Source organism: Otolemur garnettii, unplaced genomic scaffold (assembly GCF_000181295.1).
Source record: "Otolemur garnettii isolate 467f Iridium unplaced genomic scaffold, OtoGar3 scaffold00005, whole genome shotgun sequence".
Classification (NCBI taxonomy): Eukaryota; Metazoa; Chordata; class Mammalia; order Primates; family Galagidae; genus Otolemur; species Otolemur garnettii.
This window is the reverse complement of record NW_003852400.1, coordinates 44014995-44041885: the sequence shown is the minus strand read 5'-3', so window position 1 is coordinate 44041885 and position 26891 is coordinate 44014995. Positions and strand designations below refer to the sequence as shown.

The window sequence follows — 26891 nt, the reverse complement described above, 5'->3', positions numbered from 1 at the left end:
TATGGGCACATATTAAAACTGTTCTCTTGTGGCTCCTTTCCTCCCCAAGATATCCCACCCTTACTTTGCACACAGTGCCGTGGCTCCTGACTTCTGTCCGCTTTTTCTTCAAGACAGTAAAACTGGAAGTTCTCTTTGAGTTTTAGCCACTAACTAGGGTGTTCTCTTAGGTAGAAAAAATCCCACAAAAGCAGGAAAGTCACCCAGTGTCAACTTGTTCTTTCAAGTATAGACTTTTCTCCAGTTACTGCCTGATTTTGATTGCTTTATAGGACTTTCAGACATATTTTTTTCTTAGAATTTATAGTTGTTATTTGCAAAAGAGTTATTCTGATAGCAACTACTCCTCCGTTACTGGCAACCAGCATAGGTTTTTAAAGTAGCCTAGAGATTTTAGCTACATCAAGAACAGTAGAGAAATTTCTGCTGTAGTCTCCAATTGTCCCAAGAATGCTGATCCTGGATCAACTCTTGCATAAAAACGCTAATCCAGATTATTCAAGATCAATTTCTATAAGAGCTCAGTTCCAAGTGCTTTCAAAGCAAACCAGACTAAACCCTTGGACAAAGACCAATGCTCACATCAAGAAGTCAAACTGTTCATTAATCTCTATTTCCATTCCCTACTTTAAAACTACATATAATCTTAAGGTAAGAACAACTTCTAGGCATGTACAGAGAGACAAATCTTTCTGAACTGGAATTTTGCCACTTTCTAATATTTCCTCACTCTACTAGGCAGAGTTTAGAAGATTTTGCTTTTCCTAATTATTTTTTTAATGTGAATCAATGCAACGTCTTGCCAATATTGTGACGCTTCAGGACCCAGCATTCCTATTTGGAATATCAAATATAGTCTCTTCATTACGTTTTCTTTATCCACACTTCTCGGCCACTGCTTTAATCCTGTTGCAGTTTTCTTGGTAACCCCTGTGATATCACCGTGATTTTGGAAGTTATGATCAAAAACTTGTGTTTGAATTTTCTTTTCTGATCTTCTACCCATCTCCTCTTTTCTGGCCAGAAATCGTGCTTCCTCATTGTTCCTGTATAACAAAATATTTAAGATTACATTATATTTACAATTTTATGTTATGATATGCTTTATTTGTTTTATGTTATTATATTCTTTGTTTTAATTCACAAAAATGTGTGAAAAGCAATCCCACCTTCTCATTGCCTGCTAGCTCTGCATTCTTTCACAGTTCAGCAAAACTAAGTGAAACGGTGATCCAGACAAAGTTTCTGGGACACCAGCCAGCTCTCCAGCCTCAGCTTGTTCATTATATTCCTTAATAATACTTGGAAGACTGTTCTGTTGAACCAACAGAAGAATGTGCTAGGATCTGAGCAAAGCAGATAGAATGCTTTAATGAGAAGACAGTTTTACTTTGCAAAACTTTTCTTCACCTTTGTAAAATTTTGTTCCATTTTTAGTTAATACTTCAATTCCCAATGTCACTGAAGTAAAGGAAAACATGACGTTTGGATCAACCTTAGTCACCAACCCAAACGGAGGTTTTCTGGTAAGAATGGAAAAAATAATCATATTAAATGATAACAGGATTCTTATTAGTTTAAGTCTATAGAGTCGTTGCGTAATGTTCAGTCTTACAGGTTTTTTTTTTTTTTAAAGGCTTGTGGGCCCTTATATGCCTATAGATGTGGACATTTGCATTATACAACTGGAATCTGTTCTGACGTCAGCCCCACATTTCAAGTGTTGAACTCCATTGCCCCTGTACAAGGTACAGATTTTTTGCCAATGTTCTTGCATGTTTGAAAAGCATAAGCAAAGAATGAGACATATGTATACACAGGAGGATACCACAAAGCTTGAAGTGTTTTTCCAGCTACCAGCATTGCCAATTTAGGTAAATGTTTGCTTTGCCAGTATATAACTAAACCTCACGGCTATTTTTGGAGTCGATACTGGTGTAAATAACCTTTATAGAGTCATGCCTAAAATTCATAGATAAAGCTGTCACGTTGCTTTTATTTAAAGAGTGAGTCTCTTTGAGGACAGAGTCACTTCATCTGATATGCACGGAATGAGAACTATTATATAAAATTCATGTTGAGAAAATTTTTGCCAAGATACCTCTTAGACAATATCAATGAAAATTAGGTGAAGATGGTCTTTACTTGATACAAACCCCAAGTCAATTCTTATTGAATGCAGTAAATATTTGCATCACCTTTCCTTTTTCTAAAACTACATTTTTCTGATTATCAAAGCTCTCTGTCCACTTTATAGAACATCATTTCATCCTTTAAAATGAGCCTTTTGAAAATATTTCAAATTGTATACGAAACAGCACACTGTACCCCATGACTGCATTAATGTACACAGCTATGATCTAATAATAAAATAAAATGAGCCTTTTTTCAGCCATGGAAATCTACATAGATCTCTACAAAGACACCTTCCAGGTTTGTGCAATTGACTTCTTTTATTCCAGAATGCAGCACTCAGCTGGACATCGTCATAGTGCTCGATGGTTCCAACAGTATTTACCCCTGGGAAAGTGTGACAGCCTTTCTAAATGACCTTCTGGAAAGAATGGATATTGGTCCTAAACAAACACAGGTATGTAACTCTGCCTTTTGATTTCTGTTGTTCTAAAGATACAAACATCAAAATTATCAATAGAACAAAATATTCTGGAAAACAGATTCATCGATAAAACTAAAGTTAAGATTGAGTTTTGTGTTCCATATCCTTCTTATTTCTGATGACAGCTACATTTCATAAGAGAATGTTATTTTTCTAAACAGAAAATATTATGAAACCTTCCATTTTCAATGCTCTTAGAAAATAAACCCGACGGATCCAAACAACCCTCTAATTGCAGTCCAGTTTACTTTTGTCTTGTTTTTCTTTTCTGAGAGCTGTATTTCTGGAGAAGTGGCCGAGATAGTCTCATCTAATGCCCCTAAATAGTAAGTCTCAGTTCCTTTCACCTTCCTCTTCCTTCCCATGGCAGCTTCTTGACAGGACCGACCCAGCTTGCCCCTGTTCCAGACCCACACTGACATACCTGAAATGAAGTGGCTTCTTCCCCTCTCTCCACTGCTCCCCATAATCCGCTTTCTTTTTTTCACCTGCTTTTTTTCTTTTTTTTGTCCATCCCCATTTACCTTTTATACAATTCTTTCTTTCCAAAGCTAATAATATTCTTGGAAATTGTTTAGATTTCTGGTATTTTATAATTATCTAAATATTCGATTATACCTTTAAATTCTAAAAAGTGAATATATTCTTAGCTGTTTGTGAAAATCAGTGCATCTCTGATATGTTCAAAGTTGTTCCACAACTTCAGAAAGAAAATCCACAAGGCTACTTTAAAATAATAATCACTGGGCTTGGCCCCTGTGGCTCAAGTGGCTAAGGTGCCAGCCACATACACCTAAGGTGGTGGGTTCCAAACCAGCCCAGGCCTGCCAAACAACAATGATGGCTGCAACCAAAAAAATAGCCGGGCGTTGTGGCGGGCACCTGTGGTCCCAGCTACTTGGGAGGCTGAGGCAGGAGACTCGCTTGAGCCCAGGAGTTGGAGGTTGCTGTGAGCTGTGATGCCACAGCACTCTACCCAGGGGGACAGCTTGAGGCTCTGTCTCAAATAAATAAATAACAATCACTGCTTCAGTGAAAATTTGAGCCAATGACTCAGTTTTGTAAAGGAATAGGTAACAAGCAATTGCTTCTATGCTTGACTATTGTACTGCAATTTTGGTGTTTTTTTATGTTTTGAAACATAATTAATTTACATTTCTGTAGTAAGAGCCCTAAAAGAGGAGTTATTCTGCCTGCACACCAGAGTTGCTCAGCCTGCCAGGTAGGCACCATGGAGTTATATGTCTGTCTTAGAGAGATCAATAGCTCTATTCATAAGAGTGTGGGCCAGCTCTTGAGGCCCAGATGCTACCAGCATCCGACTAAATGAATGGGTCGGATGCTAGCAGAAGGGACCAGTCACCTTTACTCAGTTCTAGGACCTCATAAAAACAGAAAGAAACATTTTGAATACAACACTGTGCACTAGTTAGTCCTACTATCTTCTGGTTTCACCTGGAGGAATCTGGTTTTTAAAGAGAGGAGCTGATTGTATTTCACAAGATTTATACTGCATTTTGCTTGCATCATTCATTGTGGAGCTTAAACACAGGTATCTATTCATTTAGTCGGATGTATTTACTATGGGTGTACTGTGCACTAAGCTCTGTGCTGGGGCTTGGGTAACAGAGGAGAGTAAGACAGATATGGCCACTGCCTTGATGGAACTTCCAATCTAATGCAGAGTTTCTCCAAATACAGTTCATGGAATTCCTCCTTCCAGACTGCTAAGGTTCTTAGACTGTACTCTACATTTCAGAATCCGAATCTCTGAGGTTGAGGCCATAGAGCCTGCATTTTAAATGAATAACTGATTTTTAAACAGATTAAAATTTGAGAAACACTGGACTCATGAACTATTATGCCATTGATGCACGTATCTATCTGGATTCACCACATAAAGATTATACTTACCTCAAGAACAAAGGCTATATCATCTTATCCCTGTCAATGTCCAGCCCAGTCCTGTGCTGTGACATAGTAAGCCCTCAATGGGCACTTAGTGAAAAAATGTGTATATCATAATACATGCAGTTTTGTATTTTTCTCAGATTGATGAACATTTCATGAGATTTTACTCTTTATCTGGCATTTTAAATATTCTTTTAAGTATCTAACTTGACACATTAATCTTTTCTAATGTTTTTCCACTTTGGCTTAAGTAGCCATGACTAGCTTCACAAGTAATTCTCTAAAATAAAGGGATTGGGAAGGACATATTTACTTAGCCATTGCCTTTGCTAAACTACATTGAACAGGGTTTTAAGTAGAATACATTTAAAATCTTTTTAAAGTTTGATGTTCCCTCTCTGGATTCAGAAAAGAAATTCACTCATATAAAATTTGAAAAAATACTTTGTCTTCAAAGAAAGGTAGAAAGGTGTGCTGGAAAACATGCTTATCTTTTAACAGTAATTTTTTCCTAAAACAGACAATTTGTTGGTCTTGACAACCTCTTTTTGTTTCTGATTGGTAGCTAATGTAATTTAAATAAATTTGATTACTTTGTTTGTTTGTTTGTTTTATTTCTTTCGATGAAAGCATCCAATTCTGCCCTAAGATTGGCAGGATTAGCTTTTGGAATTTTTCCTCCCTTCACTGATTCCTTCCACCGCCATTCCTGAAAGGCACAGATATAAAAATGAATTGTGAGACAGATTACCCCAAAGAAGGTGTAAGGACAGAAAGCTAAAAGCTGGCTAGAGACTCTTAGACGCCTCATCCATTAGATTTATAAAATACAGGGTTTGTAAAGAGGCATTCCTTATAGAAAGAGCCTACTGAGGAGGGCTTCACTGCGATCATACAGCAATCTTGGTATGTCTACTGGAATTGGGACGCTGAGTTGACTAATGCCTGACTCCTGCCTGAAATATCTAAAGGGCACGGCAGCCGCTGTTATGTCTAGCTGCTGACAAGAGCTGCGTCCCCGGAGACTGTTAGAAGACAAAATGTGTGTTTCCCACGGACCAGCATGGGTCACTCAAAACTGAGAGCCAGCATGAGGTCATGTTAGGGACTGGCCAGACACTCTCCTGGAAGCGAGGGGGTGCCTCTGCAGAGAAAGCAAAGGGCATCTGTATGGGCGGTGCCTGTGGCTCAGAGGAGTAGGGCACTGGCTCCATATACCAGAGGTGGCAGGTTCAAACCCAGCCCCGGCCAAAAATTAAAAAAAAAAAAAAAAAGGCATCTGTAATTCCTGGGGACTGAGCTAAGGAACTGCAGTCACACAGGGCAAGGATGTAGATGAGACATCTCAGTAAAGAGAGTTCTTCAAAGAAACCACAAGAAGTTGTAAACATCTATTAGGACCTGAATCATCTGAGGATAGTACTAGTCCAGTAAGAACTTTTATACCCTTGATTTTCTCCCTTATTCCTGTCCCTGGACAGGTCAGAAATTATAGTTAGCAATCCGAGGGAAAAAAGTAGAAAAACGAATGAAAAAAAAACACCCAATCTTGCCTCTTACTGTAAGCCTGAGTAGGAGTAGGACAGAAAATTTAACTATAAATCAACTTTGATGTTTCCTATTATTCGTTTTAATCTAGACAGAATCAGATGAAATGATTACCATTTTACCTTTTTTTATTTCAACCTACAAATAGAAAGATTTCACGTGGTACAATCTAAATTTTAAAAAAGCACCTTTTTTTTTTTTTATCAATAGACATTTTAAGACTAAGAAAATTTATAAGATATTTATCTTTCCATCCAGGGATAGCAGAAGAATGTCATCATAAATGAGTTTTAAAGGACGTGGGTCACCAAAAAAAGGCCTCCATTTTGATTAGACCTCCTGAATTTTTGTTTGTTCCACTGATCAGTACACACTGGGTACAACAGGTGCAGACCCTACATGGCGCCTCTTCTCTGCAGTCTGAGACTTCTCATTTAGTAACTGTAAGCAGTGAAAGGTAACTGTTACCTCCAAAAAGAAAAAAAAAAGGAAGACATGAGGGTAGTATGGAAGGAAAGAAGGAAAAAAGGAAGAGAGGAAGGGAGGGCAAATTAAAACGCTTCCATTAACTTCCCAGGTGACAATTAGTACACATTAGGGGGCTTGCCACTTGATGATGGAAACATTCTAAATAGTCACTCAGAATCTCTTCCGTGTTTCTGTGTGGCCCCATTAAGACTGTTTCAAGCATAGACAAGGAGTTTTTGTCTACCGATTTTTTTTACCCAACACAGAGTAAAGGCTCTAAAATTGCCTTTTTAAAAACCACCTATAAAAACAAACCTGAAACACTCTGCGCGTGCTATAAAAGATATGATCGTATAAACATTATGGAGGTCTTATTGATCCTCGATACCTAAGCAGAACGTTGCTTTTAATAATAAATGAGGATGATATAAATATGTCAAATACGAGTGCATTACCCTAAATAAAACCAGTAAATTGTGAGGCTCGATATAAAAGTGAAATATACTAATGGAACAATGTCTAGATTATTCACATCAAAAGTGTAGCATAGCATTAAACCAGGCAAAATGAAAGAGAGAAATTAATTAAATTTTAGGAATATTATTTATCTTTCTTTTCACTGCACATTTTATGGCTATTTCCCAGAAGCCTTAAATCTGGGGCCTGATTCATGGCTTTCGGGGCTGTGTAGAAGCCCGACCTAGCCACGCAGCCATACCCTTGCCAGTCCCGCCACAGTTCCCAAATATTTGGAAGACAGTAAATCTCCTCTCTCCGTAGCCTCCCGGTCTCCATTCCCCCTCACTCCCATCTGTCTGAACAATCACTGCAACATCAAGTTCAGATCCTTTCCCTGAATAAAATTCTTCTCTTGTTGCCTGCTGAATAGTAGGAAAGCTCTCCGATGATCTGAAGGCATTTGGCCATTCCCCAGGCACCCTGCTTTCCCTGTGCCCACCTCCCTTCTTGCCCTTCAGTCTGTCCTTGTCCCTGTCCTTCTCTGCACACGGGGCTGTGCTTGTGCTGTTCCTTTTGCCCAGGATGCTCTTCTAGGCAGACCTTATGTGCTAGGAGAGCTTAGAGCAGTTTAAAGTACCTGTCCCTGTCATCACCGTTATTCCACCAAACTTCTCTCAAGGAAAACACCCTGGGCTCTGAGGTTCCCATAGCATTTGCAAACTGTAAGCGCATATTTGCTTAGCTCTCTTATCACTCAGTGGCTTTCCTCTTTGATTTATGGGTCTGTCTCTCCTGGTAGACTGTGAGTTGCACAATGACAGGATTGCGCCTCCATCCTTTTATTTATAGAGGGCAGTCTGGAATTTTATATGTCGCCTAGCACATGAGACAAATCATTCATGTTCCAAAAATGGAATTCCTGGAATTTTTACTTTCTCCTATGTTAAAAATTATCATTCTTGTGACCACTGTCTCTTCCTCTGCCTCAGGGGGTCAGATTGAGCCAGAAGGTACTTGCTTGTGGGGGACTCCCCTAGATAGACGTTCATGTTTTGATTCGGGTTTTTCTCTGCCGGTGTTTGCCCATCTAGTCCCACTTACTCCAACACTGATTCCTCCTGCAGACTTCTCCTTCTCCAAGTGTAACGAGCTGACTTTGCTTAACCTTTCCTAGCCTTGCTTTTTTGATGCTGAGTCACTTTGATTGTTGCATCTTCCATCTAGCAAGAGGCCGGCTAGATACTCTTTTTCCCAGAACCTGTATCCTTTATCAATCAACTTTATGTTTCTGAACATTCATTTCCTTAGGAAATAGTCATCTACCCATGAGTCAGTCCCATTTATGTCCCTTCCCATGGGGACAAAAAGTTAATCCCGGCCTCAGCTGACACAGCTTCAGAAATGTTTTGCACTGATGGTTAACTCAGACTGCGGCCTGTGTTGTCACTGCATTCACACCCTGACTTCATCACCCTAAAAGCTGGTTGTAAGGCAAGGCTCACAGCAGAGTTTGATAAAACAAGTATATGTTGGCCGGACACTAAGCCTTAGCTCTTGTCCTATTTAGCAATTGTGCATTTCACAGAAAAATGAATAGCCTCATTTTTTAACCTTATAACTACTTCTCTGAAGCAATCATTGACATAGTAATATTAATTGTTCAATGAAACCCTAGAAACTTAGCTCATGCTAGGGCATTAAAATGTAGGGGCTGGTGTTATAACTCTGACTTAACAATAAAAGATAATAATGCAGTTCTAAAGAAATTAATTCTGTTTCCTGAGAAGTCCTTGACTCAATATATTTGTCTTGGTCTATTTTCTGTTGTTAGAAGAGAATACCAGACTGGATAATTTCTTTTTTTTTTTTTTTAAGAAAAGAGGATTATTTAGCTCACAGTTCTGGAGGCGAGGCGGTCTAAGGTCAGGGGGCTGTATCTGGTTAGCGTTTGATGAGGGCCTTACGCTGTATCATGACATAGTGCAAAAGCAGAAGCAGGAGCCAGGAGGAGACTGGCTCACTTAATAATAATCCACTCCTGGGCAGCGACCAGTTCAGTCCTGCAAGAGTGAGGACTGGCAGATGAAGGCTTTCATCCGTCTTGACAATCGGCTTCACTGTCAATGCCAGCCAGTAGACCTGCTCCTGATTTCGTCTCCTGCCTCCACAGACTGCATTCCTCAGTCGGCACACTTTGGATTATCTTGCTGTTTAATTCTCACACATATTTGATTCTGCTGCATATATTATCCTTGTAGGAATTTGTTTCATCCTACAGGCGTCATCTCCCAATACCGTATCCAGGACCTAGACTCAACCTCATCAAACCATGTTTGAACCGTGGCTGTATCTAATAGCTACTTGAAATGCTTCCTTTTCCTAAACTGCCTTGTCATTTAAGGCATTCTCTAAAATCTTAATTGTGACTTTGTTTCCCAAGAGAATGATCAAAATGGTGCCCTCTGCACTGATTTCTGGGTTTCCCCCTTCCATGTGTTCTCACGTTCACGTTTCTCCTTCTTTCTTATCATCAAAAGCAATGAAGCCACTCGGGTAATCAATGGACTATAATTCAGCAGATATTGATAAAGCATCGAATTGGTCAAGTATTGGGCTAGGTGTCATGACAAGTAAAAAGAAAATCACTAAATTATGGTCCCTGATCTCAAAAAACTTCCAAGTTAATTATTTAAACTTATATTTCAATAACTACAATACATGATAGTGTTAACATTAATGTATAACATTAAATATAATGAGGTAAATAAAGAATAGCAAGCCATTGATCTTTGAAAGTCGGTACCTCTCACCACTGGAAAGCCATGTTTCCCAAACTATGTCATATAAGGTGCTGAATGTGATCCTTGCAAAAAAATGCTTCCTTAAAAAAGAACAAATATGTAATGTATTACACTTTTCAATTAGTAATCCACAACCGTGTGCTTTTATACTAACGACTCTGAGAATCTTTTCAAAGGAATTTGCTTGTGAGTCTGAGTAAATAAATTGGAGACAGGAGTAAGAAAAAGCATTAGTCTTTTTCACCATTTAAAATTTGTGGAATTTTCCATATAGATTGGAGAAAGAAAGGGAAAGGGAGGCAGTCCTGCCCTTGACCTTAGCCAAAGGGCCCAGAAGCGATGGGAGGCAGTCCTGGAGTAAAGATACATATTTAACTTTGATTTATTCATTGTTTTCCAAGATTACTGGACTGTAAAATTCTTTTTGAAACCCTAGTTAGTGACATAAAAAAAGGAATGTTAGCATTCTCTGTGAAAAATAAAAAGTAAGTGAATATTAGTTTGCAGGCCTAGCAGAAAGAAGGATTGTACATCTAATACTTAAGTGGAAGGTTCAGCTAAATGCCACAAATCTAATTAATGTTCACATAACAAAATCCATAGCCAGTCAGGTGCCTGATTTATACGTTTTAGCCTGAATCTGCTCTCTGGCCTCAGATTGTAATTACCCACATATGTCTCTGGCTCTGCTGAATCAAGAAGTTCAAATGACATCTCCCCAGGAGGTAAACACGTCTGTCCCAGTTGTCTCTGAAGAGGAACTGTTCCTTCTGCTCATGACAACTGTCTGCTATAAGACATAGTAACTGTCTGTTGTTACTATGTTCACCCCCTCTCTTGCTAATCCCATAGCTACTCTCTTTCCAATCTCCTCTAAAAAATGTCCACATCTAAGCCAGTTGCTTCTTTAGCTACCATCCTTATTTACTTTTTTCCATTTGATAAAATGCCTAAAATCTTTCCATGTTCGTCACTCACGGTCACCAGGTCTCTAATTAACTTCCACCTTCTGGGTTTTGTGCCATTCCAACGCATTTAGCTGCTTCAAATCAAATATGATGATTACCTTACCGTCTGTTTTTCTTTCTCTCAGTTCCCACCATGTAAATGCTCTTAACTTTCATCCTTGATATATTTTCCAGGCTCGGGGTGGCTTTGTTTCTTCCCCTAGTACTTTGGTAATCTGTCGCCTGCTCTTTACCTGACCATCTCACTCTGGAAGCTGGATCTTCCTTTCCCCAGGAGGCTTACCAACGGAGACAGTAAACATGCCTTGTGATCTTTCTCTCCTCTCGCTTCTCTCCAAAGTGTATGCATCACTTGGCTCACTCCTTATCTTGCTATTTAATCCTCACACTTACTTGATTCTGCTGCACAAATACATGTTACGCTTGTAGGAATTTGTTTCATCTGCCTTAAATTGCAAGATAAGCTGGGACCGAAACTATTTCTGTTAAATTGGGTCTCACCAATACTCAGCACCCTTTTTATGTAATGAAAATTAACCAATGGTATGCTTTTCTGGAACATACTCACAGCAGAGCAGATCTTATTCGGTCTGGTTCCTAAGAAAACAGCCACCCCAGTATCACCCAGGGACCTCCACTAAATGTCATTTCCCTCAGATTTGAGTTTCCACGGCCCACTCTTCTCATTTCCCACACTTCGTTGTGTCTCTGTTTTTGCTTATCATTATCTGCCTGCTAGCTCAGTTTTCCATTTGCTTATGTGAAATGCTACAGTCATCTAATAAGAATGTAGTAGGGTCAGCTGTGAGCAAAGTCGGGGATAAGAGAATACCAAAAGCCATGACATAATCCATGCTCTTTACAACACATAGTGTAGTTGGGGAGATAAAACACGCGTGTAAAACTGCGGGGAAGAATCTGTGCTCTCAGACAAGGTCTGCTCGGAGTTCTGAGAAGGAGAAGATCAGTGTGAGCTCTCGTGGCAACTAGGCATGGGAAGGTGTACGGAGAAAGAGGACCTTGAATTGGATGTTACAGAATGGGTAAAATGTAGCCTATGGAGAGGGACAAGGAGAAGCCGTTGGTAGGAGTGGGGTTCACGGTGAGAAGGCCAGATGACGAGAGGGCAAGTATAGAAGGTGGGACCAGACCGCTGAGGGATTGGGTGTGGGGGGGGGGTGCAGAAAAACTGGATTTGAACATAGGTCCCTACTTAAATTTGAATTAGAATGAGAAGTTCTCTTTTAAAGTGTATTTCAAAATCATTGATGTTGGCAATGGAGTTATTGGAGGCTTTTGAGCAACGAAATGATGTGACAAAAGCAAAACATCAGGACAGTGAATCCGCCAGTCATGCACAGAAGGAGTCGAGGAGTGGAAGGGGCAGAAGGGAGACCAGCATCGCCATGGCCCAGGTTCAAGGCAATGACGTCAGGCCTGGGCTAAGGCAGGAATGAGTGAGCGTAGATGGCCACTGCCATAGGGTCCAGTTCCCCAGAGGCCAACCCTGAGAGAAGAGGGGTCACATGATAGTGATTTATTATTAAGCAATCAGTATAAAATTATGAAAGGTTTGAGGAAGCAAAACAGAATAGCAACAGAGGACAAGCAAGGATGTGTTCCAGGTAAAATGCGGGGCTCAGCTTGGTCTGGAGGGGGAGCTCAGACTTGAGTCAAGAGTCCAGGCTGTCACTCCTGCACAATGCAGTCGAGATAGTCAGCTGAGGAGAACCCCAGGTGGCATTGCTAGAAACAAAGTAGGCATAACAGATGAGGGAATAGGCAGTTATAAGTTTCCTTACATCTTAATATTTATAAAGAATAAGCTTCATGTTGAAGATATATAGATATGTGGTGATAGATACAAGGCATTGATTTCTGACTTACGTTTTTAAATTTTTACTATTTCTAGTATGAAGATAATTTGTCTAGATAATCCAATAGTTCATAGTGGGTTCCATAAGATATGTAAACTGTGTAATTGTAAAGTAACGACACACATCTGGCAGACAGTGTTTTTGTTTAGTTGGCACAATTTCCAACAATACTCTTGTGAACTCCTCCTATGTATAAATGAGGTACTCTTTTTCCTGAGATATTAACAGTGTGTGGCAACGCTTTGATTGAAATCAATAAATGGGAAGAAAATGCATTCTTAAATAAAAAGTAGTAGTCCTGTTGGACAGTGCTAAAATGTGCCACTGCCTTTGAGATTCATGGTCATAATGTTGAAACGGCTGCCAGTCATGTGACTTTTGGTTAACAACAGAGCACACACAGAAGAAGACAGTTGCATTTAATCAGAGTTGGAAGTTAGCCAAGTGAGTCAATGGAGGAAAAAAATGGTTAAAAGAATTAAATGCTTGCAAGTGAATGATTATGATATTTGGGCCAGGGAATCTGGGCTGAGTTCCCCAAAACAAAATGGCAATATTAATAAATTATTTGGAGGTCTTGATGGGGTCAGGGAATTGATGAAATGAGTCAGTTAATGGTCAGAAATAAGGACATTTGAAAAATGAGATTGAGGTGTTGCAATTCTTCCAGATGCCAAGGTCAAGGATATGACCTTGGGATTGCATGGCACAGTGAGCTACAGGAAAAGATTACTGAAACTGAGGTGGTCAGAGAAATGAAAGACTAGGATGTTCAATAGATTATCCAAACATATGCTAAAATTTCCAAGAATAATGACAGGAATGGAAGTAAAAATTTTCCAAGTTCTCTAACCTCTTGCTTAATCAAATAAACATAAAGGAAAATAAACACAAAATAAACTCTGTGAGATGTCCCGAATGGGTGCAGTTATTACTCACCTTGGAACCTAGAATTAGGCATAATGATTATCTAAGTAATGGGAGGGTGGCCCTAGAAGGTTCCCTGGATGATCAACTCACAATAAGGCAGATTCATAAAAGACAGAGATTATTTACCACACACATGGGGAGAATCCCAGAGTGATTATCCAATACTCATTGGGTAATCAGAAGTTTATATAGTGGCATTTTAGAGGAAATGGGGAGATGAAATATATAACTAATTCTGTGAGGTAGCAATAAGTGTTGCTAGGGAGAGGTAATAGATACTATGAGAATGAATGGATGGGGAAAAACAGAATGACTTATAAATGATTCCCTTTGGAAATTAAATTAACCCGAGAGACAGGTGTTAGATTTAAAAGATTTGGGCCAGGTCCTGGATCACTGAACCTTTATATGCACAAAGACGATATAAAGCAATTCAAATATACATGGCTTCCCTTAATAACTGCTCAGTGTCTCCCATGTTTACTAACCAAAAACTATGGGGCTGTTGGAGAAAAGAATTTTAAATCTATGAAAAAGCTAATAAAAATGCTTGTCACATTTAATTATAAATCAAGGAAATAATGTGAATTGGAGCCATCGGAGTGTCTTCTTCCATTTTGTTATTCTTGTGTAATTAGTTGATAGTAGCCTACCTTATTCCCAAAGGGACTTCTGGTCATCTTTCTCCAAATATAATAGTGCATAGTCTTCTCTATGGCAAAGGATATCGGATGATAGATGTAGTTATATAACAGGCTGACTTGCACATTGGCTTGAGCAGACTGCATGTTCATTCAGAGTATGACACATACTTTATTTTACACTTGCATATGTGTTCCAGTTGTTTCTTATTTGTCTTATACCCAACTAAAGCAACTTTAAGGGAGAAGGCATATGTTCTACAACTTTTCTGAAATATGATTTATGTGTGTATTTGTTTTATCATGTACTCTAATACATCTCAGCCTGCTACCGACTCAAACTCACTAGGCAGCCACATTTAAAAGAAGCTAGCAGGACAAGATGACTCAACAAAGGACGATTTTAAAGAGATGCATTTTTGTTGAGAGGAAGAAGTGTGATTTGAAAAGCCCTGAGATCAGGGATACACCCCTTAGACTAGATCTCTTTTTACCCCTTCATTATGGGGCGTGAGTGTTTTAAACTCAGTTTCTTTATATATGGAATGTGATAATAATTTATGTTGCTATAGTTTGAATAAATTAAAGAAAGTTTAAAAAACTATTTAAAATATAGTGTTCATATTTAAGCATAAATACCTGCTAGAAGATGTTAGTCTACTCTAGAAGGTAGCTCAAAGTTGATTAAAAAAATATTTTAAATTTCAGCTTCTCTTGTTTCTGAAAATGCCAGAATATGATTTTGGTTGATGATTTTCCATTGTGGAAATGTACCTATAAATCACAATCAAACCTGAAGGTGTTTGACAATAGTGACATCAGCAGTGGAGGCTAGAAAGTTGATACTGAGCCTTTGTGCCATTTGGACTTAGGGTTAGACTTTAGAAATAGGATTGGCCCTAAAGCAAGCACCAGAGGCAACTTTATCCACAGGCAGGGCAGGCAATTGCCTTGGGAAAAAGGCATCCTTCTCTCAAATTACTTCCCTTACCCAAGTAACAAAGTGCCTAGAATTTCTGCAATAAGGAGACATTCCTTTGGGAATTCTCGATGTCTCACATTTTGAGATAGAAGGCTTAAACTAAAAATCAGCCTCACACACAGTTCTTAATGTAGATTAATCTCTTGGTTTACACCAACCTTTAAAGGAGGGCGAAGGAAAAGGATAGGAGAAATGGGAATCTCCAGAGACTGGGGAATGGGGAAGAGGAAGTGTATGGAGCAAGGGAAATTGAATATCGGGACACTTTTCCTTCTGTAGCATCAGACTTTATAATGACTCGCTAGTTAACTGCTTGTATTGCCCAATCTGTGGAGAAAAGGGAATGAAAGGAGGAAGGTAGGAGAAGGAAGACAGAGAACAAGACAGGAAGAGGAGGTGGGAAGGCTGGACTGGGAGAGATGAAGCCCACGGAGCTGGATGAAGCATGAAGCCAGGTGCACTCCTCCCAGATACACCTGCTCACGTTCCTCCAGCCTCTCCTTTCATAGCCAGGCCGGGGCTCGCTGGCTGTTTCCATTCTCAGGGTATTTAAACCTCTTTCCACCTTAGGTTTCTTTATGGACACAGTTCCCTTTGTGTGTAACCTGTGCTTTCCTAGTACCTACTCTCGGATTCTCAACTTTGGAGAGAACTTCCCTGAGCCCCCATTTTGAATTAAGCTTCCAGTTTATTCTCCCTGATGAGGGCTTATCCTGTACAGCCATTTTTCCAGTTGTACTTACATTTGAATGATTGAATGTTTAATCTCTATGGGTCAGGTTTAGAGGCTGCTTGAAGGCAGAGACCATATTAGGGTGTTTTATACTCTACTCCTAAGGCCTCCAGAGTTATTCCATAAATTACAATCTGTTGAATAGATGACCCAATCATTTGAGAGATTGACTAACAGCAGTTTTATCTCTGCTCTTTCGTCTATGATGTTCACAGGATGGCTATGATCATTGCTGTCCATGGGATGTGTGTACTGAAAGGTGTGTAAACTCATCTGAAACACTAAAATGTCTTCTATCTGATCTACATGTTTAAATAGGGAATTTTGACAGATGCTTGACTCACAGTGGCTTGATATTACAGGTTGGAATTGTACAGTATGGAGAAAATGTAACCCATGAGTTCAACCTCAATAAGTATTCATCGACAGACGAGGTACGTGTTGCAGCAAATAAAATAATCCAGAGAGGTGGCCGCCAGACCATGACAGCCCTTGGAATAGACACAGCAAGGTATATGGATACAAAAATAAACCAAAGTAAAATACTTCAAAATACCTGCTCATAATTTAGCCCTTTGGGGTGTTGACTGAGTGTTTAATGTGGCAATATTGAAAGCTATCTTGTTTATATTTCAGAGATTAACAGTTATAAGATCAGATGTTTTCTATAATATGTGATATAGTCTCACCAGCCTTCTTGTCTTTTCCTTATTGCAAAGGTTTAGTTGATGGAGAATCACTTAAAAAGTCACTGTAGTCTATTACATCATGTTCTTGGATACTAAGACTTAATACTTGTTGGTAATTGTTCCATTTATTCTTCATTTTTGGCTTCTAGGAGTCTTAATCGAAAAGAAGGAATTAAAAATTAGTTCACCTCAGGCAGCGCCTGTGGCTCAAGGAGTAGGGCACCGGCCCCATATACCAGGGGTGGTGGGTTCAAGACTGGCCCCAGCCAACAACTGCAAAAAAAAAAAAAAATTATCCCACCTCCACTCAGATTATGTTCATATGTTTGTAGTTCTTGATCTAAAGTTATTAAAGTAATCACAGAGGAATTTTAAGAGGCCAAATAATATATTGTTTTTTGCAATCATTTTCAGTGCCAAGACTGAAATAAATGGAAAGGATTTTATCATTTCTCTCTTTCCCCTCCTTTCCTTTCTCTGAATTCTCTCTGGTTTACAATCCTTCCTTCCTCCCTCCTGCAGTTTCTTTCATGGAGAACACACAACCACTCTGTGGTTAAATTTTATGTTATGAGAACCAGCAGAACTGTTCTCTCTCACAAATGTAGAACATTTTATTTCCTGTATCTTCCTCTGATCTCGTTAAGTTCGTATCCCTTGCTGTTTCTCCCCTTAGTCACCACTAAAACTAGCAGACTGTCACACAAAACCTAAACAAGGCCAAAATTACAGGAAATCTACTAAGTGATCTGACTGATGTTAAGAATTCTTCTGTGAAATGTCAACTTTCAGACTCTCACCTGATTTTGAAGAGCTAATTATCCATGCTCTCACGTCACCTACCTGCTAAGATCAGTATTTTAAGGAGGTTAAAATAGTTAATATATATATTCCAAAAAATGGGTTGTATATTCAAAAATCGAAAATTTCATGTGCAACTTTTGACCCCTACATGTTAGAAAGGCATGTGGTTCTACTCATATGGGACCATAGAGAAGATAACCACAAACAGATGGGGTGATGTGACATTCATCTCCCCATAGGGTCGCCAATTTGCATGCATGGAGAGCACTCACATTTAGGAGTACTGAATGCACCTCCTCAACAACTAACGAATGTGACTGCACATTCTAAGTAAATCAAAACGTTGTTTGAAATTTCTGAGCCTGTAGGGAGCTGTGTATCTTCCCCAGGCAACTGCTTAAGAATGAATATTCATCTTTGACAACAAACTGGAGAAATATTCTGGCTGCTTTTGCTCCGGCAGAAACACCACTCCAAATACCATGTCCCTATATGGTTTTTGCCCTCAGTGTTTTATAAAAAGTCTAGCTGTAGGACACCAGTTCAAATTTGCATATGTCTGTTCCCCCCCTCCCTATCTCACAGTTTTATTCCTGTCAATAGGCTCATAGGATTTAATCATAAGGCCTGGAGGCTCCTGACCCAAAGGATGGTATATTTTAACTTTCTTAGTATATTTTAATTTTTAAAAGTATTCAAGGAAGTTAATGCTTAATTTCAAGAAAGGACATTGGATACTGGTACTTTTGTGACAAGGACAATTTGTTAAGCAATATATGTAAAACAAAAAATGTGAACTTGAGGGTTCTTCCATTACATAAAACCAGCCCTGGTTTCTAAGCCTTCAGGTTTTCTTTAAGAAAAGTCTTTTAATCATCTCCTCCAGCTGATGTTCATTCAGTTCAATTATGACCTTGATCTTTAAGTATATGGGGATGTTGTAATGATTCTCTAAATTTGAATTGCAAAAATGATTAAAGCTCATGTGATATCCATGTCCAAATTGCTTTTAAAGGTTAACCCTTAACATCAGTTTTCTCCTTTGTTTATGCATATAAAAAAGTGAGAAATATTTGTATAGTATGTTAAACAAAAATTATTCATGGCACTTATTAAACGTGATAAGGAAGACTTCATTCAAGAAAAACCACTTCAGTGGAGAGGTAGGAGAGAAGAGAGATTGGGCTCAACTTCAAATATAACCACAAATGGGCATTTCTAGCCAAGGAGAAGGGTTAAGGTACATCAGGGCAGGGGTGGAAAATTACTAAGAGGAAACCCGGAGGAAGGAGGATTCTTTCTGAAGGCAGCTCAACAGTAGGAAAAATCAGTGTGTTTTTCAATTTCTACACTCTCAACATTTCACTTCTGATACCAGATGCATGGGCATTTTCCCACACCATCCAGCTATCTGGCATAATCTAGGTGTTGTACAGTTCAATTCTGACACTGACCAGAGTTGATGCAGACTTCCACAGGCATCACAAGACTGTCCACTCCGCTTTAGATGTCAGTTGCAATCAGTAGATTTTCAGGGTACCCATAACTTCTGTCTAACTTGGCTATAAATCAGGAAAGGTTCCTAGAACCTTCTTCTTGAATTTGATTATTTGCTCAAGTGGCTCGCAGAACTCAGGAAAGCAATTTACTTACTCATATTCATATATTATACTTGTAAAAGGATACATCTCAGAAACAGTAAAAGATTCATTGGAAAAGGTAGGAGAGAAGGGGATCACAGCTTCCATGCTCTCCTGGGGCACACCCCTCCATGTATATCAACATGGGAGCTCTCTGAAGCCCATGGTTCAGGAATTTGTAGGCATGATTGATGACTAACTCAATCTCTAACTCTTCTCCCCTTCCTGGAGAATGAAGCCAAAAGTTCCAAGCTTTTAATCATGGCTCGTCTTCCTGGTGACCAGCCCTCATTTAGGAGGCCAGCAAGAGTACCTTAGTAGAACAAAAGACATTCCTATCACCCAGGAAATTCCAATAGATTAGGAGTTCTATGTCAGGAACCCAGGTTAAAGACCAAATATTAGAACACAAGATGGACCTCGTATCCCTATCACTCAGGAAATTACAAGCATTTTTAAAACTCTGCCAGAAACCAGGGTAGAGAAAAAACAAATATTTCTTACTTGTTAAAACAAAAATTGTCAACAAATTAAATTTAACAAAGTTTATTTCAGCAAAAAATGATTTATGAGCCAGGCAGCATTCAGAACCAGAAGAGGTTCAGGGAGCAGCATGAGCAGCAGAGTTTTATAGGCTGAAAGCAGAAAGAAGGTAAAGAAATTACTTGATTGACTATAGCTAGGTATTTGCCAAGTTTGAGTATGATCTGGTAGAAACTCCCTAGTTAGAGGTTAGTTGGAAGTTTCCGATTAATAAATAAACTTGGTAAAATTTAAATTTTGTTCCACTGTTTGCATTGAATTGGGTTTGGGTTTGTTTATGTAGGAAGCTAAAACACCAGGGCTGTATTGGCCTAATAGCTCATCAATTAAATATTTTAACATACTGTATCACAGCATTGTAGGCCAGGATGATAAGATTTGCAGCATGGAGAATGAGGAATTTGATCAGATACCAAAGTTGGGGGATTTTCACAAAACTGACTCAACAGGATTCTAAAACTCAACTGACCAGGCCAAGGTCAGAGCCCAATGTCCGAGCATCATCTAGAAGAGGCCTTAGAGAAGCCTGACTCAGCTTTGATCAAGGAGAGAGTCTTCATCAAGTACAGAGAGCAGAAAGACACAGTTCCCTGTTTTGTTTTTTTTTAATAAAATTGTTTGTTCTTCTAAAAAATGTAAGAAAAATAGGCAGTATAAAACATAGTACCAAACTCCTGTGAATCTGTCACACAGAAGTAATAGTTGTCAACACCTGGTCATATTTGCTTTAAATCTTTATAAAGGAAAAATAATCACTTACAAAATCCCTCTGTCCACATCACTAGCATCCTCTTCCCCTGCTCAAAGACACCTACTATTGTTCACCAATTGTTTACCTATGCTACCACTCATGTGTATTGTGCCAACTGTTTGAAATGTTAGTTGAAGACAGGTTTTGCTTTATTTGTCCATACGTCACCTCCCACACTAGTTCCTTTTACTCAAATCATTTTCCTCTCTGGAGTCTCAGAAGTGATGAGTACCTTTTACTTAGTAGTAAAATAATGAAAGGATTTCCTACAACATTTTAAAGATTGTGGTATAAAGTGCAGTGATTATTGCACTGAATGGTTCCTTTGGACATTTCATTTTGGTCATAGTAAAACAGCAGCAGTTTGGGACATGCCAAGGAAATTTGACAATGGAAATTTGCGTATTTCTCCTATCTACTATCTCTTTACATAAATGCTTGTTAAATTAAATTGAAATTCCATTCTTTGCAGTTAAACTATATAGAGTTTTCCTTTCTCTCCATGCAACCTTCTCCCTTCTCAGCATTCTCTGTCCTAACACCTAGTTCAGACAAAATCTTCTGTATGTCCCCCTACACCTCCATGCCCCCTAAAAGTGTGTCTACTGCATTGGCTCAGACCATCACCATCTGCTGTCTTTTATTCCCATGTCTGACTTTCCCCTGTGCCTAGGTTACTCAAAGGTTCACAGTTCTCTCTCCTTTTCCCTTCTCATGTCAGAGTAGGAGCGGGAGAAGTGAGGTCTCAAACCAAAGTTTCTCCCAGAAGCAGAAGGAAAGAAGCCTGTCAAGTGAGAAAAGGGGAATAGCAGCTGGGAGGATGTTTACAGATCTGACATTCTCTGAACCTGATGTATGTCACAGTCACACCCTTCTTTTGAAGTTTCCAAAGAATAAAATATTGCTGCCTTTGGATACGGAGTGTGTGGTAATTAGCAAAATGGTGACCTCTTCGTCACCTGGACCCAATCTAAAGCCATTACACAAATAAGGATCATCATGCCTCCCAGCTTGAGTACTGGCATTGATGTTAATTTTGGAGGGAAGCACCAGGATACCTTGAGTTGCCATTGGTTTAGTTTGGTTTCTCCCTCTGCCTGACCTTAGAGTAGCATTGTATCAGCCTTTCTTTTGTCCTTCAGAAAGGAGGCGTTCACTGAAGCCCGGGGTGCCCGAAGGGGAGTTAAGAAAGTCATGGTTATTGTGACTGATGGAGAGTCCCATGACAATCATCGACTGAACAAGGTCATCCAAGACTGTGAAGATGAGAACATTCAACGGTTTTCCATAGCTGTAAGTACACTGCTAGAGATGGCCTTCCAACTCTAGTATGGAGAGAAGAGCTGTGTGCATATCGAGGCAATTTTATGAAAGTTACACAAACAAGGTTGGAAAGAAGACATTTCTCCATTTGAAAGGAAACCCTGTGAGGGTGGGCTTGGGTCTTGCTCCTTCTGTGTGACCATTACCCAACTCACTGCCAGGCCAAACAGACACTCAACAATCAATTAAAGGCAAAAAAAGGGGGGAAATAAGGAAAGACGAAAGGAAGAAGAAGGAAGAAAAAACAGAGGGGGAGTCTGAAAAAGAGAGGGACAGAAATAGAGAGGGAAAAGAGGAGAAGGAAAGGAGGGAAAGAGGGTGAGAAGGAGGACAAATGGTAGAAAGGAGGGAGGAAAGAAAGAAGGTCAGGAAGAGGGAGGCATAGAGGGGAGGGAAGGAGGGGAAAGAAGATGGAGAAGAAAGAAGGAAGGAAGGAAGGCGGGAGGGAGGGAAGGAGGAAAAGACAAAAGGCAACTGAAAATAGGGAATAAACTCACTGCCTGCTCATTAACAATAATTCTTCATGAAATGTGGGAGTCTGGGATCAGGACATGATTCATAATAGTCTGTGTAAAGTCATCAAGGATGTGCCCACTCCCACGACTCTGGGACAGTCCACGCTGGGACGATGACATTCAAGGTTACGTTGTTTTTCCCAGAGTGAGAAATAGAAGGGTGGGGGAGGGCACGGGCAGAAGACACTGTGATTTCAGAGCCAGAAAGATCTGTATTCAGGCTCTGACTAGCAGACAAGTTACTAAATACTCTGAGCGTCAGCTTTTTTATATGACAAATGGGGTAATGTTATTTCTCTCTCTCAAAGAATCAGTACGATAATGACTGTGAAAATGTCTAGCATAGTGGCAAGCTAGGCACTCATTATTTTTCTTAAGCGTTCTTAATTCAAGAAGTTTGCAATCAGGCAATAAAAAAAAATCATTGTTTTTTAGAGCGAAGAGAGATCTTAGAAGTAAATTGCGCTGTGCCCTGACTCAGCAAGAAACTTATGCTATTTCCCCACAGACTGTAACTCAACAATTCTGTCCAACCTTCCTTTCTCACCCTTTCACTCTTGTCTCCATAGTATGTGCCTCAGCCTGGGAAAAGCAGACCCTTCTAACTCCTAAATTAATTGATTTAAAAAAAAATTAGAGGAAAATAATTTCAGAACTCTAAGTGTTCAGCCTAAATTATTTTTCAACAAGATCCCTTTCATAATAATCATATTTATATTTTTATACAATATCATATAAACATCAGTGAGATTATTTTCTTTCTTTTCAAAAGTATGAACATTATAGAAAGGGAAGAAAAATGGAGATTCATCCATAGATAGAAGTCCTGGAATATGATTGATTCACTGCTTCCCGGGGGGCAAAGTGCTCCTTACTTTATAACCAGGATGATCTGGTTATTATATAAACAGTGGTAACTTCTGACTACAACATTTTCTTATAATTTGGAGTGTAAGATGTAAAAAAAAAAAGGTTACAGTATCTCATTATTTCTCTCATTCCCCTTATTCACTTCAATATATTATCATTTGCCAGTTACTAAATATATTATTTCCCCCCTGTTACTTCAATATAATCATTGTGATGTCTTCCACGGTTGAAAATAATCCACATGGCCCAGTCTTCACTCAAAGACACTGTCCAGATGCTGGTGACAACTAGAGTCTCCAGCTAGTCCCTTCAGTATTGCAAAGCCAGCAGCTGCCCAGTTTGTCCCAGGTAGCTGGATATCAAAGGTGCTGTCATTTGCTCTGTTTCCTCCCAGAGGACATAGTCTGGCGTTCCAAGTATGGATGCAGGCTCTGAGCAGTGTTGGCCATCATATCAATTAGTAGAGTTAGGGAAACTTCACTAGAAAGAAAATGCCAGGGAGTGACCTTTGACTTTTAAATGCATTGTGTGCATTGCATCCGGCTACATAGTATTTCGTACACTTGAGTCATCCTTTATTGGGTTCCTACCTGATAATTCAGCCTCTGTTTCTCCTCTAGTCAAAAAGAGGTTTCAGAATTCCATTGATATTCGTGAAGAACCATATAATCATCAGTTCCTTTCTATTTTAATCAGTGAATTATTATCAAACTGATTTTGGAAATGGTATAAATGAACACATACAGGAAAATTTCACTTACCAAGGGTGTTTGATTACTTCTAAATCATATTTTTCCCTAGGGAATCAGGTAGTTTTTTTTCTTTTTGTAGCATACTAGAAAATAAGACAGTTCTTTTACTTTCTGTACTGCGTCTATTAACACAGGAATGTTCTAGGCATTTCTCGAGGCCACTCACGCTGCCTGTAATCGCATTTACCTGCAGGTCTGGCCCGTTACTTCCTAGATTGTTCCTTCTACTCTCTCCTTACTCACCATCAATCTTGAACACCACGGAGATGTGTTTGGCAGAAAGGCAGCTGCCCCCAAAGGACGGACTATGGATCACATAAGCACCCTGCAATAAAACCACTAATATTTCCTATTAAACTTTCAGATTTGGGGAGAGTGCTGAGCGCGTGTGAGTCCTCTGTGCCTGGGTCTCTCTGTCACTAGAGGGTACCAGACATCGTTATCAGGGGCCCATTTCATGTACAGGATCTAATCTTAGATAATAATGGCTGTGAAGTGTGTATCGCCTACAGCATTCAGATGGAAATAGGAGATGTTAGAAAGAATCTTAAAATGTCAATATTTTTTCACATGAAAGTAACTGTTCTACATGTATAAAATGATCTTCACACTTTACACTTGACATTCCCACTTCCAGGAATGTCTAACACAGATAAAAATACAAAGCACAATCCAGTACTCTTGGGCTTGACGTATTTGTGTTGAATGAAACGAGAGCAATTTTTGAAGTTTTTTTTTAAATTTCTTCTCATTCATAGAAAATACTGTTTTTATAAGTTACCAGAACATTGGATTAAAGAATCAAAATATGTTTCTCTTTATTTTCACTTTTGTTCTGTGACAAAAAAAATAGTCCAAAACTATGGGGAGTCACAGTAACTCATGAGATTTCTTTTCTCTGATATTTATTCCAAGTATGTATTCCCATAGAGGTTAAGTAGCTTGAGACCAGAGATTTTTAGATAGATTTTTTATTGTTATTTTTTTTTTCCTTTTTTCAGAGTTTGGAATATTTGCTTATATGTGTAGAAGGCCTAAGTGTAAACACAAAAATCATGTATGTTTCATACATACCTTCTACATCTAACCTGAAGGTCATTTTGTGTAATATTTTTAATAATTATGGACATAGCAGTCCCAGCTACTCGGGAGGCTGTGGCAAGAGAATCACTTGAGCCCAGGACTTTGAGGTTCCTGTGAGCTGTGACGCCATGGCACTCTACCAAGGGCAACAAATTGAGACTCTGTCTCAGTTAAAAAATAAATAAATAAATAAATAATTTTTCACATAAAACAAAGTTTTTCAAGTGCTTACTTGCAGGATTTTCTACTTGTGGCATCACGTTTGTGCTCAAAATGTTTTGGATTTTGTAGCATTTCAGGTCTTGGGATTTTTGCTTTAGGGATGCACCACCTGTATTGTATTTATACATTTACTTTTTATTCTTTAAGTATGTCCCGGGGGCATTTTTTAATTGAATTTTAACTGTTTGTTTTTACCGTGTCTCATACACAGTACCAGTGAATTTCTGATAATATTCACATCACAGCTGAGAACCTCCATCGTGCCTTGTCCAAAAGTGGTTACATTTGTATGTGTATGTTCAACTTCATAGTTTTATATATGAAATGAAATTAGTGTGTGGATTGGATAGGGAATATAGAATATTCTAAATAGGATCTGAGGGGGAAAGATGGTGATATTTCAGTCAAGGATGTCATAGAATCTATAGAATAAATCAAGTAAATCAATGGAGTCTTACCTTCTTCACATGATGTAGAATTTGTATGAATCTAAAAGAAGCCTATTGGTTGCAAGATTACTGCCATAAAAAGAATCCAACAGTTTGTCTGCTGTTGTACTGTTATAATGGATGTACTGTTCCCTCTGGAGCTTGGGGCTCTCTCCTGCCTTTTCCTCCCTTGTTCTGGATCATATATATCCCAGATATGATGAGACATCCAATTGTGAGAAGAACATCCCAATAATTGTGTTTAAATGAGACAGGATTTGTTCAATGTATTATTATGGGTAATGGCCCTGGGGGTTTTCCCTTCCCTACCTGAGCTATGTTTTACTATCTTTCCCTCAATTGCTTCCCCATCAGTTACCTAAAATGGGAAAGAGCACCAGTGGTCGTTGTTCAAATATTAATAGCTTCTGATGTTTGGCACTTGCTTCTCAGCAAAGCAGACAGCAAGTGATTTTTTGTTTTCTGGTGCAATTTTCAAGCTCCTGGCATGACTTTTTACCTAAAGTCTGTATATCCTAGCAGAAAATAAGCTCAAAAACCAGAAAGCTACTCAAATGATGTGTCAATTACCTTATAGCCAGCTCCAGTTTTCTTTAAAAACTCTGTGCTTCTTTAAAGCAGCTCAGAGTGCTTCACCAACATAGTGTATTAGGTCCCATAACCTCCTTTAGCAGGTGAGGGAGCTGAGAAAGAGGTGCCTGGTAGCAGGTGGGTGGAGCTGCCTTGATACTGAGAGGCATAGTAGTACTATGAGTATCTCCTCTGTGTTAGTCACTGATATTCCCTGGAGAAAGGGCAAGGGTGCTCCTCAAGCAGGGGGAAAGAATTGGGAATAAGTCCCCCACCACCTTCTCTCTAGTAACAAGGATTCAAAAACTGGCTGCACCGCTTGTCTGAGTGGAAGGCACACCCCTTAGTTTCGCACGTTAACATTTGGCGTGCATTATGGTAATTCAGTCAATGCGCTCTAAACCATTATCCAGTTTATGATACAGATAAATAAGTCTGTTGTAGATCGACAACAGCAACAGTTTAAACAGTGATTTTAGTTCTTCCTTAACTTTCTATAACTGAAAATCTGTATCTAAAAACTAATATGAAAAATATATCTACCATCTAAAAAAGTGCATGTAGTTATGCAGAGAAGAAAATCTATGCAGGTGCTGGGAGTGGTGGGCTTAGAGGAGAGGGCAGGGGCCTTGTGTCTATGATCCTCCCCGTCTGCAATGCAGACCTGTGACCCGCAGGGTACTGGAAGTCCGCTCTGTGATAGCTCTGGCAAGGCACTAGGAGGTGTTTCTAATGATGCCAAACA

The 26891-nt window shown here is 39.2% G+C and overlaps 1 protein-coding gene across 2 annotated transcripts in view; it reads left to right on the top strand.

Annotated features, from left to right (window-relative positions):
* Window positions 1-26891, top strand: part of ITGA1 (integrin subunit alpha 1) — a 152307-nt gene that overhangs the window by 73159 nt on the left and 52257 nt on the right. For both annotated transcript variants that reach the window (XM_003782781.3, XM_023519067.1), the window contains exons 4-8: window positions 1438-1526; window positions 1637-1748; window positions 2463-2590; window positions 16298-16446; window positions 21505-21655. In XM_003782781.3, coding sequence (XP_003782829.1) covers window positions 1438-1526; window positions 1637-1748; window positions 2463-2590; window positions 16298-16446; window positions 21505-21655 — 629 coding nt within the window. The remainder of the gene's footprint in view (window positions 1-1437; window positions 1527-1636; window positions 1749-2462; window positions 2591-16297; window positions 16447-21504; window positions 21656-26891) is intronic.